A 17,004-nucleotide genomic window follows, 5' to 3' on the forward strand; every position below is an offset into this window, starting at 1 on the left:
AATGTGAATCGGGGGGAAAATTCTCCACTCGCTGGAGTTATACCTAGCACAAAGGAAAGTGGTTGTTGGAGGTCAATCATCTCAGCCCCAGGACATCGCTGGGCAACTGCTCAGATAATGAAGCAGTCCATGCCCGCATGCAGCAACACCTGGACAACATTCAGGCTTGGGCTGATAAGTGGCCGGTAACATTCACATCATACAAGTGCCAGGCAATGACTATCTCCAACAAGAGATTGCATTACCATCGCCGAATCCCCCACCATCAACATCCTGGGGGAGGTCACCATTGACCCAAAATTAACTGGACTAGCTACATAAATACTGTGGCAACAAGAGCAGGTCAGAGGCTGGGTATTCTGCGGCAAGTGTCTCATTTCCTGACCTCCCGAAAGCCTTTCCACCATCTACAAGGCACAAGTCAGGAGTGTGATGGAATACTCTCCACTTGCCTGGATGAGTGCAGCTCCAACAACACTCAAGAAGCTCGACACCATCCAGGACAAATCAGCCCGCTTGATTGGCACCCCATCCACCACCTTAAACATTCACTCCCTCCACCACCGGCGTACTGTGGCTGCAGTGTGTACCAACTACAAGATGCACTGCAGCAACTCGCCAAGGCTTCTTTGGCAGCACCTCCCAAACCCGCGACCTCTTCCACCTAGAAAGACAAGGGCAGCAGGCGCATGGGAACAACATCACCTCCAGGTTCCCCTCGAAGTTACACACCATCCTGACTTGGAAATATATTGCCGTTCCTTCATCATCGCTGGGTCAAAATCCTGGAACTCCCTCCTTTACAACACGGATTGCAGCGGTTCAAGGCGGCGGCTCACCACCACCTTCTGCATCCAGGCTGACACTCCCAGTGCAGTACTGAGGGAGCGCTGCACTGTCGGAGGGGCAGTACTGAGGGAGCGCTGCACGGTTGGAGGGGCGGTACTGAGGGAGCGCTGCACTGTCGGAGGGGCGGTACTGAGGGAGCCTGCACTGTCGGAAGGGCAGTACTGAGGGAGTGCTGCACTGTCAGAGGGGCAGTACTGAGGGAGTGCTGCACTGTTGGAGGGGCAGTACTGAGGGAGTGATGCACTGTGGGAGGGTCAGTACTGAGGGAGTGCTGCACTGTTGGAGGGGCAGTACTGAGGGAGCGCTGCACTGTCGGAGGGGCAGTACTGAGGGAGCGCTGCACTGTCGGAGGGGTGGTACTGAGGGAGCGCCGCACTGTCGGAAGGGCGGTACTGAGGGAGCGCCGCACTGTCGGAAGGGCAGTACTGAGGGAGCGCCGCACTGTCGGAGGGGCAGTACTGAGGGAGTGCTGCACTGTCGGAGGGGCAGTACTGAGGGAGTGCTGCACTGTCGGAGGGGCAGTACTGAGGGAGTGCTGCACTGTCAGATAAGTCTTTAAACCGAGGCCCCGTCTGCACTCTCAGGTGGTTGTAAAAGATCGCACGGCCACTATTGGAAGAGCAGGGGAGTTGGCTGTAAAGCGCTTTGCAACATCATGAGGGCATGAAAAGCGCTATAGAAATGCAAGTCTTTCTTTTTATTCTACTTGATACCACTGGAATCTGCAACTGGAATCAATGTAAAGTGGACATGGATCACTATTTTTATTCTCTAGTGTTTCATGTTTAAAATTCCCGTCAACTATTTACACAGAAAACAAGCTTCAATGTTATAAACTAAGTGGTGCGAGGGGCGGGGGCAGCTCCTCACTCAATTTAAATACAAACATCCAATAATTTCATTGAAATGTGTTGCTGGGCCTGGCTTCAAAACCAGCCCAGATAGAGGGAATAAAGATCTTCTGACCAAGAAGTGTTTACAGGTTGTACATCGCAGCTCTTCACTCAATTTAAATACAAACATCCAATAATCACATTAAAATATCTGATCAGATGCTGAATACAGTCTGAAATCCTTCTCGGATAGATAGGTGCGCCCACTGGGGCTAAGCTTCTCGAGGGAATTCTTTGGTGGTACAAAGGCTCAGACACTAACCTTTTCCCGTCTGGACCAAGGTTCAATCTAGCCCGGAGTGTATTTTTTGAGGTTTGGCCTCCCCAGACCGTAATGGACCTTCGCATTTTCCCCCTCCCCTGAAGGCTCCGATTGCTAGTAGGGGTATCCTTCTGCATTGGGACCCCGGACAGTGGCTGCTTTTCCCTTCCCCATTAACCCCTTCCCTCCTTAGCCCCCTCCCCCTGTCCAACCGCCTCCATGATCCTTCCCCTCCTCAGCCCCCTCTCCCTCCCAATGATACTTCCCTCCACATCTCCACTCCTTCCCATGACCCAATGCCCCCTCCACTTTGCCATGACCCCCCCCCCCCCCCCCCCAGTTCCCACTCCCTCTCTGCCCCTCCACATGACCGCTCCTTGTATCTCTCCCCCTCCCCTCTGGCCCCGTTCTCTTCCCCCCCGACCCCTCGCTGTGCCCCTCCCCTAGCTGTGCTGTCTCCCCCTTCTCTCCCCCTCCCCCGAGAAAAGAGAGCAATTGAAATTCAAGCAGCGAACCCCAGAACGAGAATTAATGTTATTTAAAAACAGGAGGGAAAAAAATAACTCTTGGTTCGACCCCTCGGTGAGGTGTCAGCCATGTCCACGGGCGAGGAGGCCTATGCCGCCACTTTCGAAGCTAGCGCGCCGGAGCGTGCCGCCAGGGGTGGGCGTGGTCTGCGTCGTCCTAGTTCCAGAAGACCACGTTCCACAGGAGGAGCCAGCAAGGGTAGACGAAGAACACGATGAAAGGGTAAACGATGCAGCCGTACAGGTGGTGGTCCAGGATGGATTCGGCAATGGCTTGCAGGAACAGCTGCCAGCACTCCGGCAAGGTAACTGGGTACTCCGCCAGCTCGTGGTACAGGTAGATGCAAAGCATCAGGACCGTTGCCGGCGACATCAGGATGAGGAACAGGGCGTTCAGCAACCTGCGGAGGGGGCGGGGGAGAAAGAGACGCGAGGGTTAAAATCCCTAGAAGTGGCCGTGGAAAAAGTGTCACACACCACCGCTCCTCACTCAATTTAAATACAAACATCCAATAACTGCATTGAAAAGTGTTTGAACATAGAGGAGCCTGGGAGGTGGCTACAAAAAACAGCCCAGATAGAGGGAATAAAAATCTTCTGACCAAGAAATGTCTGAAGGTCACACACCACAGCTCCTCAATTTAAATAACATTCAATAATTTCATTCAAATATCTGATCTGATGCTGAATACAATCTGCAATCCTTCTCGGATAGAGATGTGCATCCACTGTGGCTGATCCTCTATCCAGCTTTGGTGGTATATAGAGGATCAGGCGCTGTCCTTACCCACTGTCTAGACCAAGGTTCAATCCATCCCAGAGGGGATGAAGGTCTGGGGTGGGATGCAAATGCATCATTTGCCCCCGCAAAACAAACCTATCGGCCTAGAAATTCGGTGGGGTTAGCGCCCAATTAGAGGCGTTAGAGGGTCTTGCGCCGGAATTATAGCTGGTAACGAAATTGCGTTGGGCCCTACCATCGGCGTTAGCCGGTAGCGCTGCGCCGGCACCGATGACGTCATCGGTGTGCGCAGCGTCCCGGTTGCCGTGGTAACCCGGCCCCAAGCCCAAATTCAGTTGCGGCTGCCTCGCCCGTGGCAGCCTCAACCAACGATTGTTGAAAGGGATGTTACACACCTTTGCGCCGGCGCATAAAGGTGGAGCGGCGGCCGGCCGCTTTCCCGGCGGCCGCCTGCCCGCACCTCCCTCCCCGGACTCCTCCACCACCCCCCCGCGGCACTGATGTGTGTGGCCCGCGAGCCCGGCTCTTCCCCGAGGTGCCGGGCTCATTTGTCGGGCGAATCGACCGGCCAGCGGTCGGCTGCAGGCAGCTCCTCCTTAACAGAAGGAGGAGGCCTGCAGTACCCCAGCCTGCCGCACCGCCTCGGGTGCCGCAGCGGGGGATTAGCGCCTCAAAACTGCACTGAACGACCATAGTGAGGCGCAAAAACCCTCCATTAGCGCCCACCGCCGTCTGGGCCCAGGGCAACCGAATTTTCGTCGGGCGCAGCGGCATTAACGCCGGCGCAAAATTTCGGGCGCTAAAGCCCTGGCGGACCCACAACCGAATTTCTAGGCCATCATACCCTCCCTACGAGACCTGAAACTGGGGCCCTCGAGCTTATCATGTGCTGGGGAGACAGTCAGGCTGGTATTTGGGAGGAATGAGATACAATGGCTGATAGACCTCCCTCATCGTTTGTTGGCTGTAAAGCGCTTTGGGACATTCTGAGGACGTGACAGGCGCTATATAAGTGCAAGTTCTTTTCCCCATTTGAAACAATCCTTTAGTTTTCATAGAATGATACAGCACAGGAGGCGGCCATTCGGTCCATCGTGCCTGTGCCGGCTCTTTGAAAGAGCGATCCAATTAGTCCCACTCCCCCCTGCTCTTTCCCCAGAGCCCTGCAAATTTTTCCCCTTCAAGCATTCGTCCGATTCGCCCGTTTTATTTGCCTTCACTTACTTGTGCGACACTGGCTGAGCCAAGGCAGCCGCCGGGACCAGGCTGACGGCCAGGATGAAGCCCAACGAGAAGTTGACCAGCGTGATGCAGCCCAGGAGCAAAGCCAGGTAGAGAATGGAAATCAGCTTCAGAGTCATCCAGCCACAGTCAGCCTGCTCGATCGGCAGGACCCTACGGAGGGGGCGGGGGGAACAACCAGGAGGTTACACAACACAGCGACTCAATTTAAATACAAACATCCAGCAATTTCATAGAATCACACAGCACAGGAGGCCATTCATCCCATCGCGCCTGTGCCGGCTCTGTGACAGAGCTCTCCAATTAGTCCCACTCCCTGCTCTTTCCCCGTAGACCTGCAATTTTTTCCACTCCATTTATCCAATTCCCTTCTGAAAGTTATTATTGACTCTGCTTCCACTGCCCTTTCAGGCAGCGCATTCCAGATCGCAACAAGAAGTGCTGCCTAAAAAATGTTCTCATCTTCCCCCCTGGCTCTCTTGCCAATTACCTAAAGTCGGTGTCCTCCAATTACCGACCCTCCTGGAAAACAATCCCAGTTTAATCGAAATATCTGATCTGATGCTGGTTACAGAGATGGAGATGCACTGGGACTAATAGTCTCATTGGGGCTCATGACTTGGTCCCTTCCTGTCTTGTCCAGTGTCACGCTCTCACTAAATCGATTGCCCAGTGTCCAGCCCTCTCTCTCTATCTGCATCTCACTGTGATTGCACAATCTCTGCTCACACTCGGCCAATGCTCGCATTCCCTGCTCACACTCTTTCACGCGCTCATTCCCTGCTCACACTCTTGCACGCGCTCATTCCCTGCTCACACTTGCTCTCTCCGCTGTACCTCTGTGTGTTGTGGGGCAGTGCGAGTCCGGCCACGTAGATGGCGATGGAGGTGAGCACGACGGCTTCTGTCTCAGACACGGGGAAGTGGTCCGTGGCGGTCCCCTGGCACAAGAGTGGCACATAGTAGAGGGCGAGGCCCATGGCGTGGCAGATAAAGATCGGAGTCAGGATCGACAGGAAACCCGGTCTCACATCCTGGGGGAAAAAACAACAGTAATCACACTGGAAGCAGACGACTGACGGGTAATGAGGGGAGACGGAGCCGTACAGACCTGGCGCGTTCCCTGACAACCATCAGTCCACACATCACAGAATGGGGCAGCAGTTGGAGCGGGGGGGCGGGCAAATCGATCAGCCAGATCTCCTGCCCTGAATCCACAAACAACAATGAGATAATGACCAGGTCATCTGTTTTAGTGATGTTGGTTGAGGGATAAATATTGGCCCAGGACACCAGGGAAGAACTATTCTTCCAATAGTGACATGGGATCTTGTAGGTCCATCCGAGAGGGCAGACGGGGGCCTCGGTTTAACGTTTCATCGGAAAGACAGCACCTCCGACAGTGCGGTGCTCCCTCAGTACTGCCCCTCCAACAGTGCGGCGCTCCCTCAGTACTGCCCCTCCAACAGTGCGGCGCTCCCTCAGTACTGCCCCTCCAACAGTGCAGCGCTCTCTCAGTACTGCCCCTCCAACAGTGCAGCGCTCGCTCAGTACTGCCCCTCCCACAGTGCAGCGCTCCCTCAGTATTGCCCCTCCCACAGTGCAGCGCTCCCTCAGTACTGACCCTCCGACAGTCCGGCGCTCCCTCCGTACTGCCCCTCCGACAGTGCGGCGCTCCATCAGTACTGCCCCTCCGCCAGTGCGGCGCTCCATCAGTACTGCCCCTCCGACAGTGCTGCGCTCCCTCAGTACTGCCCCTCCGACAGTGCGGCGCTCCCTCAGTACTGTCCCTCCGACAGTGCGGCGCTCCCTCAGTACTGTCCCTCCGACAGTGCGGCGCTCCCTCAGTACTGCCCCTCCGACAGTGCAGCGCTCCCTCAGTACTGTCCCTCCGACAGTGCAGCACTCCCTCAGTACTGTCCCTCCGACACTGCAGCACTCCCTCAGTACTGCCCCTCTGACAGTGCAGCGCTCCCTCAGTACTGTCCCTCCGACAGTGCGGCGCTCCCTCAGTACTGTCCCTCCGACAGTGCGGCACTCCCTCAGTACTGCCCCTCCGACAGTGCAGCGCTCCCTCAGTACTGTCCCTCCGACACTGCAGCACTCCAGCACTCCCTCAGTACTGCCCCTCTGACAGTGCAGCACTCCCTCAGTACTGCCCCTCTGACAGTGCAGCGCTCCCTCAGTACTGCCCCTCTGACAGTGCAGCGCTCCCTCAGTACTGCCCCTCCAACAGTGCAGCGCTCCCTCAGTACTGACCCTCCGACAGTGCAGTGCTCCCTCAGTACTGCCCCTCCGACAGTGCAGTGCTCCCTCAGTACTGTAGTGGAGTGTCAGCCTAGATTTTTGTGCTGAAGTCTTTGGAGTGAGACTTCAACCCACGACCTTTAGACTGAGGCGAGAGAGCTACCCACTGAACCAAGGGGTGGAGCCAAGGCTGCATTTGGCCTCAGTACCCAGGTTCCAGAGAGGAGATGTAGTTGAGGTTCTGCTATCCAGGGACAGGTGTGGGACCCGGGGCAAGATGGACAGGGCCCTGCTCCTGCCGCACCACAGGACTGAGTGGCCTATGACAGTCGGTATCTGGGCTCACAAACTTCACACACTGACACCTGGGTCAGGGACAGGAGGCCTGTTAGTAACCATGGCAACTGAAACCCAGCACGTCAGTACCTTCAGGAGAGAGGGAGTGGGAGGAAAATGGAACCGACAGAGTATAAGAGGTCCCGAGCTCCGACAGACACCCCCCAACCCTCACCCGCCCTCCGTACCTCCTCGACACAGTCCTGGGGGCACGCAGGAACTTTCAACAGTTTAATCCACAGGTCCAGAGCGTCGAAACACATTAAGGAAAACATGGATCAACAAATCGGAAACCTGAGGAATTTTTACGGCAGATTTGTTACTTGCATTTTTATAGCACCTTTCACAACCACCGGACGTCCCACAGCACTTTACAGCCAATGAAGTACCTTTTGAAGTGTAGTCACTGTTTTAATGTAGGAAACACGGCGGTCAATGTGCGCACAGCAAGCTCCCACAAACAGCAATGAGATAATGACCAGATAATCTGTTTTAGTGATGTTGGTTGAGGGATAAATATTGGTCAGGACACCGGGGAGAACTCCCCCTGCTCTTCTTCCAATAGTGGCCATGGGATCTTTTACATCCACCTGAGGGGGCAGAGGGGGCCTCGGTTTAACGCCTCATCCGAAAGATGGCACCTCCGAATGTGCGGCGCACCCTCAGTACTGCCCCTCCGACAGTGCAGCGCTCCCTCAGTACTGCCCCTCCGACAGTGCAGCACTCCCTCAGTACTGCCCCTCCGACAGTGCAGCGCTCCCTCAGTACTGCCCCTCCGACAGTGCAGCGCTCCCTCAGTACTGCCCCTCCGACAGTGCAGCGCTCCCTCAGTACTGCATTGGGAATGTCGGTTTGGATTATGTGCTCAAGTCCCTGGAGTGGGACTCGAACCCTCAATCTTCTGATCTAGATCCCTTAAGACGAGGCACAAGTGAATAGACTTCCCGCTGTAACAGCACGCTGAGTTGACATGCCTCAGGGGTAGGTGCCACTTTGCCTTTCTCCTGCAGACTGGCGACCAAGGTGTTCCTCTCCGTCACTTGCTGTGCCCAAGGTCGAGGGGGAGAGGGTGGAGCGCACTGGCAGTGTGGTGGCACCCTGCGTTATACTGCAGTTCCCTCCAACACAGCAACTTGTATTTACTACAGGACGGTGAGCTCCTCCCGGGGTCCCCGCGAGTTTAGCCGGCGAGTGGCCGAGCCAGAGACCAGGAAGGTGACAGGATCGAGCGCGGAGCACAGGCCGCTGGAGTGGGCTGGTTACAAATGGCCTCAGCACCATCCGGGGTGGGGGGGGGAAGCAAGAGGAGGAAATCAGCCGTCTCCTCATCGCGACCCAGCCACTCCTGCACTAAGGTGGATCACAGGTTAGAACAGGATCGAGCTTGCGCTGTGATTCACCTCTCATAATTAAATAACTCTGCCGACGCTGTCCAGGATCGATAATGTTCCACACGAGCCTCCCCCCACCCCTCTTCATCTCACCCTATGAGCATCTCCTTCTATTCCTTTCTCCCTCATGTGTTTATCTAACTTCCCCTTAAATGTATCTATACTATTCACCTCAACCACTCCCTGTGGTAGCGAGTTCCACATTCTCACCACTCTCTGGGTAAAGAAGTTTCTCCTGAATTCACTATTGGATTTATTAGTGACTGTCTTATATTGATGGCCTCTAGTTCTGGTCTCCCCCACAAGTGGAAACAAGTTCTCCACGTCTACCCCATCAAACCCGTTCATAATCTTAAAGACCTCGATCAGGTCACCCCTCAGCCTTCACCTTTCTAGAGAAAAGAGCCCCAGCCTGTTCAGTCTTTCCTGATAGTTATAACCTCTCAGTTCTGTTATCCTCCTTATAAACCCTTTTTTGCACCTTCTCTAGTACAGGTAGACTACCCTTTATCTGAACTTCCGAAAACCGAAACCCTCTAAAAACCGAAGGTTTTTTCGTTCAGCGTAAGTCGTGCGCACGACTTACGCTGAACGAAAAAACCGAAGGTTTTTAGAGGGTTCCAGTTTCGGAAGTTCGGATAAAGGGTAAGTCGTGCGCACGACCCCCCGCGGACCCCCCCCCCCGACTTACGCTGAGCGTCAGCGTAAGTCGTGCGCACGACCCCCCGCCGACTCCCCCCCGGCCCCGACCCCCACCGACCCACCTTCCGAAATCCGAAATTCTCCAAAAACCGAAACACGACTGGTCCCGAGGTTTTCGGATAAAGGATAGTCTACCTGTACCTCTATATCCTTTTTATAATATGGTGACCAGAACTGTTCACAGTGCTCCAAGTGTTGGTCTGACCAAGGTTCTGTACAAGTTTAACATAAATTCTCTGCTTTTCAAGTCTATCCCTCTAGAAATGAACCTATAGCCCTGAGAATCATGAAAGACGCGAGCCACCCCAGCCACAACCTCTTCGCCCTGCTCCTGTCCGGTAAGAGATACCGAAGCATACGGTCTCGTACCAGCAGGTTTCGAAACAGCTTCTACCCCCAGGCCATAAGACTCATGAACATATCATTTATTATTACTTATTACTGTTGTTTTATTTATTATTACTGTATTTCTATTAGTATTTTTATCATTGTTATGCCATATTTATTTCAATGTTGGGAGGACTCGTAAAAATCAACATTTCATTGTGCAGTACACACGTCTGCTGCATATATGACAAATAAAATTGAATTGAATTGAACTGAATTGAAACATAGTGCTTGCTTTTTTTATGGCCTTATTAACATGCGTCACAACTTTTAATGATTTGTGTATCTGTAACCCCAGGTCTCACCGCTCCTCTAACCCGGTCAAACCAAAACCCCTCACTGGAGAGGAGCCAGCGGCTGGGCACTTCACATCACCGTGAACCAACTGTTAAAAGGATATCTTCAGCAGCAGGATGAGTACGAGGAAGATGAAGGCGGGCATGTAATAGCCAATGGAGGCGAAGCGAGAGAGAGACGGCAGCAGGTAGAAGAAGTAGGACTGGTGCAGCCTCTCCAGCAGGTTGTTCAACTTCCTCACTATCCCCTCGAACACTCTAGACCGGGAAAAGGTTCCAGCAATTAGACATTTGTCCTGATTAACCAGGGCCGCCTGTTACTGAATGTAATGATTAACCACGGCCGCCTGTTACTGAATGTAATGATTAACCGGGGCCGCCTGTTACTGAATGTAATGATTAACCGGGGCCGCCTGTTACTGAATGTAATGATTAACCAGGGCCGCCTGTTACTGAATGTAATGATTAACCGGGGCCGCCTGTTACTGAATGTAATGATTAACCGGGGCCGCCTGTTACTGAATGTAATGATTAACCGGGGCCGCCTGTTACTGAATGTAATGATTAACCAGGGCCGCCTGTTACTGAATGTAATGATTAACCAGGGCCGCCTGTTACTGAGTGTAATGATTAACCAGGGCCGCCTGTTACTGAATGTAATGATTAACCGGGGCCGCCTGTTACTGAATGTAATGATTAACCGGGGCCGCCTGTTACTGAATGTAATGATTAACCAGGGCCGCCTGTTACTGAATGTAATGATTAACCGGGGCCGCCTGTTACTGAATGTAATGATTAACCGGGGCCGCCTGTTACTGAATGTAATGATTAACCGGGGCCGCCTGTTACTGAATGTAATGATTAACCAGAGCCGCCAGTTACTGAATGTAATGATTAACCAGGGCCGCCTGTTACTGAATGTAATGATTAACCGGGGCCGCCTGTTACTGAATGTAATGATTAACCAGAGCCGCCAGTTACTGAATGTAATGATTAACCAGGGCCGCCTGTTACTGAATGTAATGATTAACCAGGAGCGCCTGTTACTGAGTGTAATGATTAACCGGGGCCGCCTGTTACTGAATGTAATGATTAACCGGGGCCGCCTGTTACTGAATGTAATGATTAACCACGGCCGCTTGTTACTGAATGTAATGATTAACCAGGAGCGCCTGTTACTGAATGTAATGATTAACCGGGGCCGCCTGTTACTGAATGTAATGATTAACCAGGGCCGCCTGTTACTGAATGTAATGATTAACCAGGAGCTCCTGTTACTGAGTGTAATGATTAACCGGGGCCGCCTGTTACTGAATGTAATGATTAACCAGGGCCGCCTGTTACTGAATGTAATGATTAACCAGGGCCGCCTGTTACTGAATGTAATGATTAACCAGGGCCGCCTGTTACTGAATGTAATGATTAACCGGGGCCGCCTGTTACTGAATGTAATGATTAACCAGAGCCGCCAGTTACTGAATGTAATGATTAACCAGGGCCGCCTGTTACTGAATGTAATGATTAACCAGGAGCGCCTGTTACTGAGTGTAATGATTAACCGGGGCCGCCTGTTACTGAATGTAATGATTAACCGGGGCCGCCTGTTACTGAATGTAATGATTAACCACGGCCGCTTGTTACTGAATGTAATGATTAACCAGGAGCGCCTGTTACTGAATGTAATGATTAACCGGGGCCGCCTGTTACTGAATGTAATGATTAACCAGGGCCGCCTGTTACTGAATGTAATGATTAACCAGGGCCGCCTGTTACTGAATGTAATGATTAACCAGGGCCGCCTGTTACTGAATGTAATGATTAACCAGGAGCTCCTGTTACTGAGTGTAATGATTAACCGGGGCCGCCTGTTACTGAATGTAATGATTAACCAGGGCCGCCTGTTACTGAATGTAATGATTAACCAGGGCCGCCTGTTACTGAATGTAATGATTAACCAGGGCCGCCTGTTACTGAATGTAATGATTAACCAGGAGCTCCTGTTACTGAGTGTAATGATTAACCGGGGCCGCCTGTTACTGAATGTAATGATTAACCAGGGCCGCCTGTTACTGAATGTAATGATTAACCAGAGCCGCCAGTTACTGAATGTAATGATTAACCAGGGCCACCTGTTACTGAATGTAATGATTAACCGGGGCCGCCCGTTACTGAATGTAATGATTAACCGGGGCCGCCCGTTACTGAATGTAATGATTAACCGGGGCCGCCTGTTACTGAATGTAATGATTAACCGGGGCCGCCTGTTACTGAATGTAATGATTAACCAGGGCCGCCTGTTACTGAATGTAATGATTAACCACGGCCGCTTGTTACTGAATGTAATGATTAACCAGGAGCGCCTGTTACTGAATGTAATGATTAACCGGGGCCGCCTGTTACTGAATGTAATGATTAACCAGGGCCGCCTGTTACTGAATGTAATGATTAACCAGGGCCGCCTGTTACTGAATGTAATGATTAACCAGGGCCGCCTGTTACTGAATGTAATGATTAACCAGGAGCTCCTGTTACTGAGTGTAATGATTAACCGGGGCCGCCTGTTACTGAATGTAATGATTAACCAGGGCCGCCTGTTACTGAATGTAATGATTAACCAGGGCCGCCTGTTACTGAATGTAATGATTAACCAGGGCCGCCTGTTACTGAATGTAATGATTAACCAGGAGCTCCTGTTACTGAGTGTAATGATTAACCGGGGCCGCCTGTTACTGAATGTAATGATTAACCAGGGCCGCCTGTTACTGAATGTAATGATTAACCAGAGCCGCCAGTTACTGAATGTAATGATTAACCAGGGCCACCTGTTACTGAATGTAATGATTAACCGGGGCCGCCCGTTACTGAATGTAATGATTAACCGGGGCCGCCCGTTACTGAATGTAATGATTAACCGGGGCCGCCTGTTACTGAATGTAATGATTAACCGGGGCCGCCTGTTACTGAATGTAATGATTAACCAGGGCCGCCTGTTACTGAATGTAATGATTAACCAGGGCCGCCTGTTACTGAATGTAATGATTAACCAGGAGCTCCTGTTACTGAGTGTAATGATTAACCGGGGCCGCCTGTTACTGAATGTAATGATTAACCAGGGCCGCCTGTTACTGAATGTAATGATTAACCAGAGCCGCCAGTTACTGAATGTAATGATTAACCAGGGCCACCTGTTACTGAATGTAATGATTAACCGGGGCCGCCCGTTACTGAATGTAATGATTAACCGGGGCCGCCCGTTACTGAATGTAATGATTAACCGGGGCCGCCTGTTACTGAATGTAATGATTAACCAGGAGCGCCTGTTACTGAATGTAATGATTAACCGGGGCCGCTTGTTACTGAATGTAATGATTAACCGGGGCCGCCTGTTACTGAATGTAATGATTAACCGGGGCCGCCTGTTACTGAATGTAATGATTAACCAGGAGCGCCTGTTACTGAATGTAATGATTAACCGGGGCCGCTTGTTACTGAATGTAATGATTAACCGGGGCCGCCTGTTACTGAATGTAATGATTAACCAGGGCCGCCTGTTACTGAATGTAATGATTAACCGGGGCCGCCTGTTACTGAATGTAATGATTAACCGGGGCCGCCTGTTACTGAATGTAATGATTAACCGGGGCCGCCCGTTACTGAATGTAATGATTAACCGGGGCCGCCTGTTACTGAATGTAATGATTAACCGGGGCCGCCTGTTACTGAATGTAATGATTAACCAGGGCCACCTGTTACTGAGTGTAATGATTAACCGGGGCCGCCTGTTACTGAATGTAATGATTAACCAGGGCCGCCTGTTACTGAATGTAATGATTAACCGGAGCGCCTGTTACTGAATGTAATGATTAACCGGGGCCGCCTGTTACTGAATGTAATGATTAACCAGGGCCGCCTGTTACTGAATGTAATGATTAACCAGGGCCGCCTGTTACTGAATGTAATGATTAACCAGGAGCTCCTGTTACTGAGTGTAATGATTAACCGGGGCCGCCTGTTACTGAATGTAATGATTAACCAGGGCCGCCTGTTACTGAATGTAATGATTAACCAGGGCCGCCTGTTACTGAATGTAATGATTAACCAGGGCCGCCTGTTACTGAATGTAATGATTAACCAGGAGCTCCTGTTACTGAGTGTAATGATTAACCGGGGCCGCCTGTTACTGAATGTAATGATTAACCAGGGCCGCCTGTTACTGAATGTAATGATTAACCAGAGCCGCCAGTTACTGAATGTAATGATTAACCAGGGCCACCTGTTACTGAATGTAATGATTAACCGGGGCCGCCTGTTACTGAATGTAATGATTAACCGGGGCCGCCTGTTACTGAATGTAATGATTAACCGGGGCCGCCTGTTACTGAATGTAATGATTAACCGGGGCCGCCTGTTACTGAATGTAATGATTAACCAGGGCCGCCTATTACTGAATGTAATGATTAACCGGGGCCGCCTGTTACTGAGTGTAATGATTAACCGGGGCCGCCTGTTACTGAATGTAATGATTAACCAGGAGCTCCTGTTACTGAGTGTAATGATTAACCGGGGCCGCCTGTTACTGAATGTAATGATTAACCGGGGCCGCCTGTTACTGAATGTAATGATTAACCGGGGCCGCCTGTTACTGAATGTAATGATTAACCGGGGCCGCCTGTTACTGAATGTAATGATTAACCGGGGCCGCCTGTTACTGAATGTAATGATTAACCGGGGCCGCCTGTTACTGAATGTAATGATTAACCGGGGCCGCCTGTTACTGAATGTAATGATTAACCGGGGCCGCCTGTTACTGAATGTAATGATTAACCGGGGCCGCCTGTTACTGAATGTAATGATTAACCGGGGCCGCCTGTTACTGAATGTAATGATTAACCGGGGCCGCCTGTTACTGAATGTAATGATTAACCGGGGCCGCCTGTTACTGAATGTAATGATTAACCAGGAGCGCCTGTTACTGAATGTAATGATTAACCAGGAGCGCCTGTTACTGAATGTAATGATTAACCGGGGCCGCCTGTTACTGAATGTAATGATTAACCGGGGCCGCCTGTTACTGAATGTAATGATTAACCAGGAGCGCCTGTTACTGAATGTAATGATTAACCAGGAGCGCCTGTTACTGAATGTAATGATTAACCACGTGCAACACTCACTTGCCGACGGTTACCATGTCGTACTTGTACTGCCGGAAACTGTTAATTCCACGTATTGTCACCGCCTCGATGTGGTACCGCAGGAAGAGGCCGTGATCGCCCTGCGATTTCCCCGAGCCCTGTTTAAGGACCATCAGCAGCATGGTGTTCAGCGAGTGCATGTAACCATCCAGAGTCTCTCCGTCAGTGCGGGGTAACTGCGACAAAGCACACGGTGGGGTCATTCCACCATCTCACGTGTGGCATGAACTCCTCCAGCCCACGTCTCTGCTCCCATCTCCATCACATGATCTCCAACTTCTGTCCCCAACCCCACTGTCTGACCCCAATCCCCCATCCCCAACCTCTGACCCCAGTCCCCTGCATCCAACCACTGACCCCAGTCCCCTAATCTCACCCTCTGACCCCTGCAATCCCACCCTGACCCCCCCAATCCCACCCTCTGACCCCAGTCCCCTAATCCCACCCTCTGACCCCCCAATCCCCCCCCTGACCCCAGTCCCCTAATCCCACCCTCTGACCCCCCACAATCCCACCCTTTGACCCCCACAATCCCACCCTCTGACCCCCCACAATCCCACCCTCTGACCCCCCACAATCCCACCCTCTGACCCCCCACAATCCCACCCTCTGACCCCCCACAATCCCACCCTCTGACCCCCCACAATCCCACTCTCAGACCAGCTGTCACCTCCCTTGCCCACCTGCCCCATTACCCCCCCCAGAGGTCCTCGCTGGCCTCTCGGAGCCCGGGGTCCCACCTTGCCCTGAATGGTGCACAACACTCCATTCTTCTGGCAGAAGGAGATGAAGAGGTTCACCAGGTCCAGGTTGGGCAGCTGGCCGTTCAGCCCCACCACACTGATGTCGAAGCTAGTGACGACGTCGCTGCTCAATTCGATGGTGATGGCGGCCTGGATTGCTCCCGCTCGACCCTGCATCACCGACGAGCTGATCTCTGGAGCAGGGAGACAAGAGAAAAACACCTCAATATTCCAGGGGCTGGATCACATAAACCAGTGGAGTACCGAGGGAGCGCTGCACTGTCGGAGGGTCAGTACTGAGGGAGCGCCGCACTGTCGGAGAGTCAGTACTGAGGGAGCGCTGCACTGTCGGAGTGACAGTACTGAGGGAGCGCTGCACTGCCAGAGGGGGCAGTACTGAGGGAGCGCCGCACTGTCGGAAGGGCCGTACTGAGGGAGTGCTGCACTGTCGGAAGGGCAGTACTGAGGGAGTGCTGCACTGTCGGAGAGTCAGGACTGAGGGAGCGCTGCACCGTCGGAGGGGGTAGTACTGAGGGTGCGCTGCACTGTCGCAGGGGCAGTACTGAGGGAGCGCTGCACTGTCGCAGGGGCAGTACTGAGGGTGCGCTGCACTGTCGCAGGGGCAGTACTGAGGGAGCGCTGCACTGTCGCAGGGGCAGTACTGAGGGTGCGCTGCACTGTCGCAGGGGCAGTACTGAGGGAGCGCTGCACTGTCGGAGGGACAGTACTGAGGGAGCGCTGCACTGTCGGAGGGACAGTACTGAGGGAGCGCTGCACTGTCGGAGGGGCAGTACTGAGGGTGTGCTGCACTGTCGGAGGGGCAGTACTGAGGGAGCACTGCAGTCGGAGGGGCAGTACTGAGGGAGCGCTGCACTGTCGGAGGGTCAGTACTGAGGGTGTGCTGCAGTCGGTGGGGCAGTACTGAGGGAGCGCTGCACTGTTGGAGGGGCAGTACTGAGGGAGCGCCGCACTGTCGGAGTTGCCGTCTTTCGGATGAGACATTAAACCGAGGTCCCCGTCTGCTCTCTCAGCTGGACATACAAGAACCCAGGGCACTATTTCGAAAAAGTTCTCCCCGGTCTACAGGCCAAAACAGATTATCTGGTCATTATCACACTGCTGTTTGTGGGAGTTTGCTGTGTGCAAATTGGCTGCTGCGTTTCCTACATTACTACAGTGACTACACTTCAAAAGT

At 52.6% G+C, this 17,004-nt stretch overlaps 1 protein-coding gene across 2 annotated transcripts in view; it reads right to left on the minus strand.

The window, feature by feature from the left end:
- Positions 1-2,438: 2,438 nt before the first annotated feature.
- Positions 2,439-17,004, minus strand: part of gpaa1 (glycosylphosphatidylinositol anchor attachment 1) — a 38,381-nt gene continuing 23,815 nt past the window's right edge. For both annotated transcript variants that reach the window (XM_085987279.1, XM_085987280.1), the window contains exons 7-13: positions 15,807-16,003; positions 15,046-15,242; positions 9,979-10,132; positions 7,287-7,349; positions 5,353-5,549; positions 4,498-4,668; positions 2,439-2,932 (exon numbers count right to left, since the gene is read on the minus strand). In XM_085987279.1, the coding sequence (XP_085843405.1) occupies positions 2,689-2,932; positions 4,498-4,668; positions 5,353-5,549; positions 7,287-7,349; positions 9,979-10,132; positions 15,046-15,242; positions 15,807-16,003 (1,223 nt within the window). In that variant the 3' untranslated portion in view covers positions 2,439-2,688. The remainder of the gene's footprint in view (positions 2,933-4,497; positions 4,669-5,352; positions 5,550-7,286; positions 7,350-9,978; positions 10,133-15,045; positions 15,243-15,806; positions 16,004-17,004) is intronic.

Source organism: Somniosus microcephalus, chromosome 5, assembly GCF_052327205.1.
Source record: "Somniosus microcephalus isolate GS21.2 chromosome 5, FLI_Smic_1.0, whole genome shotgun sequence".
NCBI lineage: Eukaryota > Metazoa > Chordata > Chondrichthyes > Squaliformes > Somniosidae > Somniosus > Somniosus microcephalus.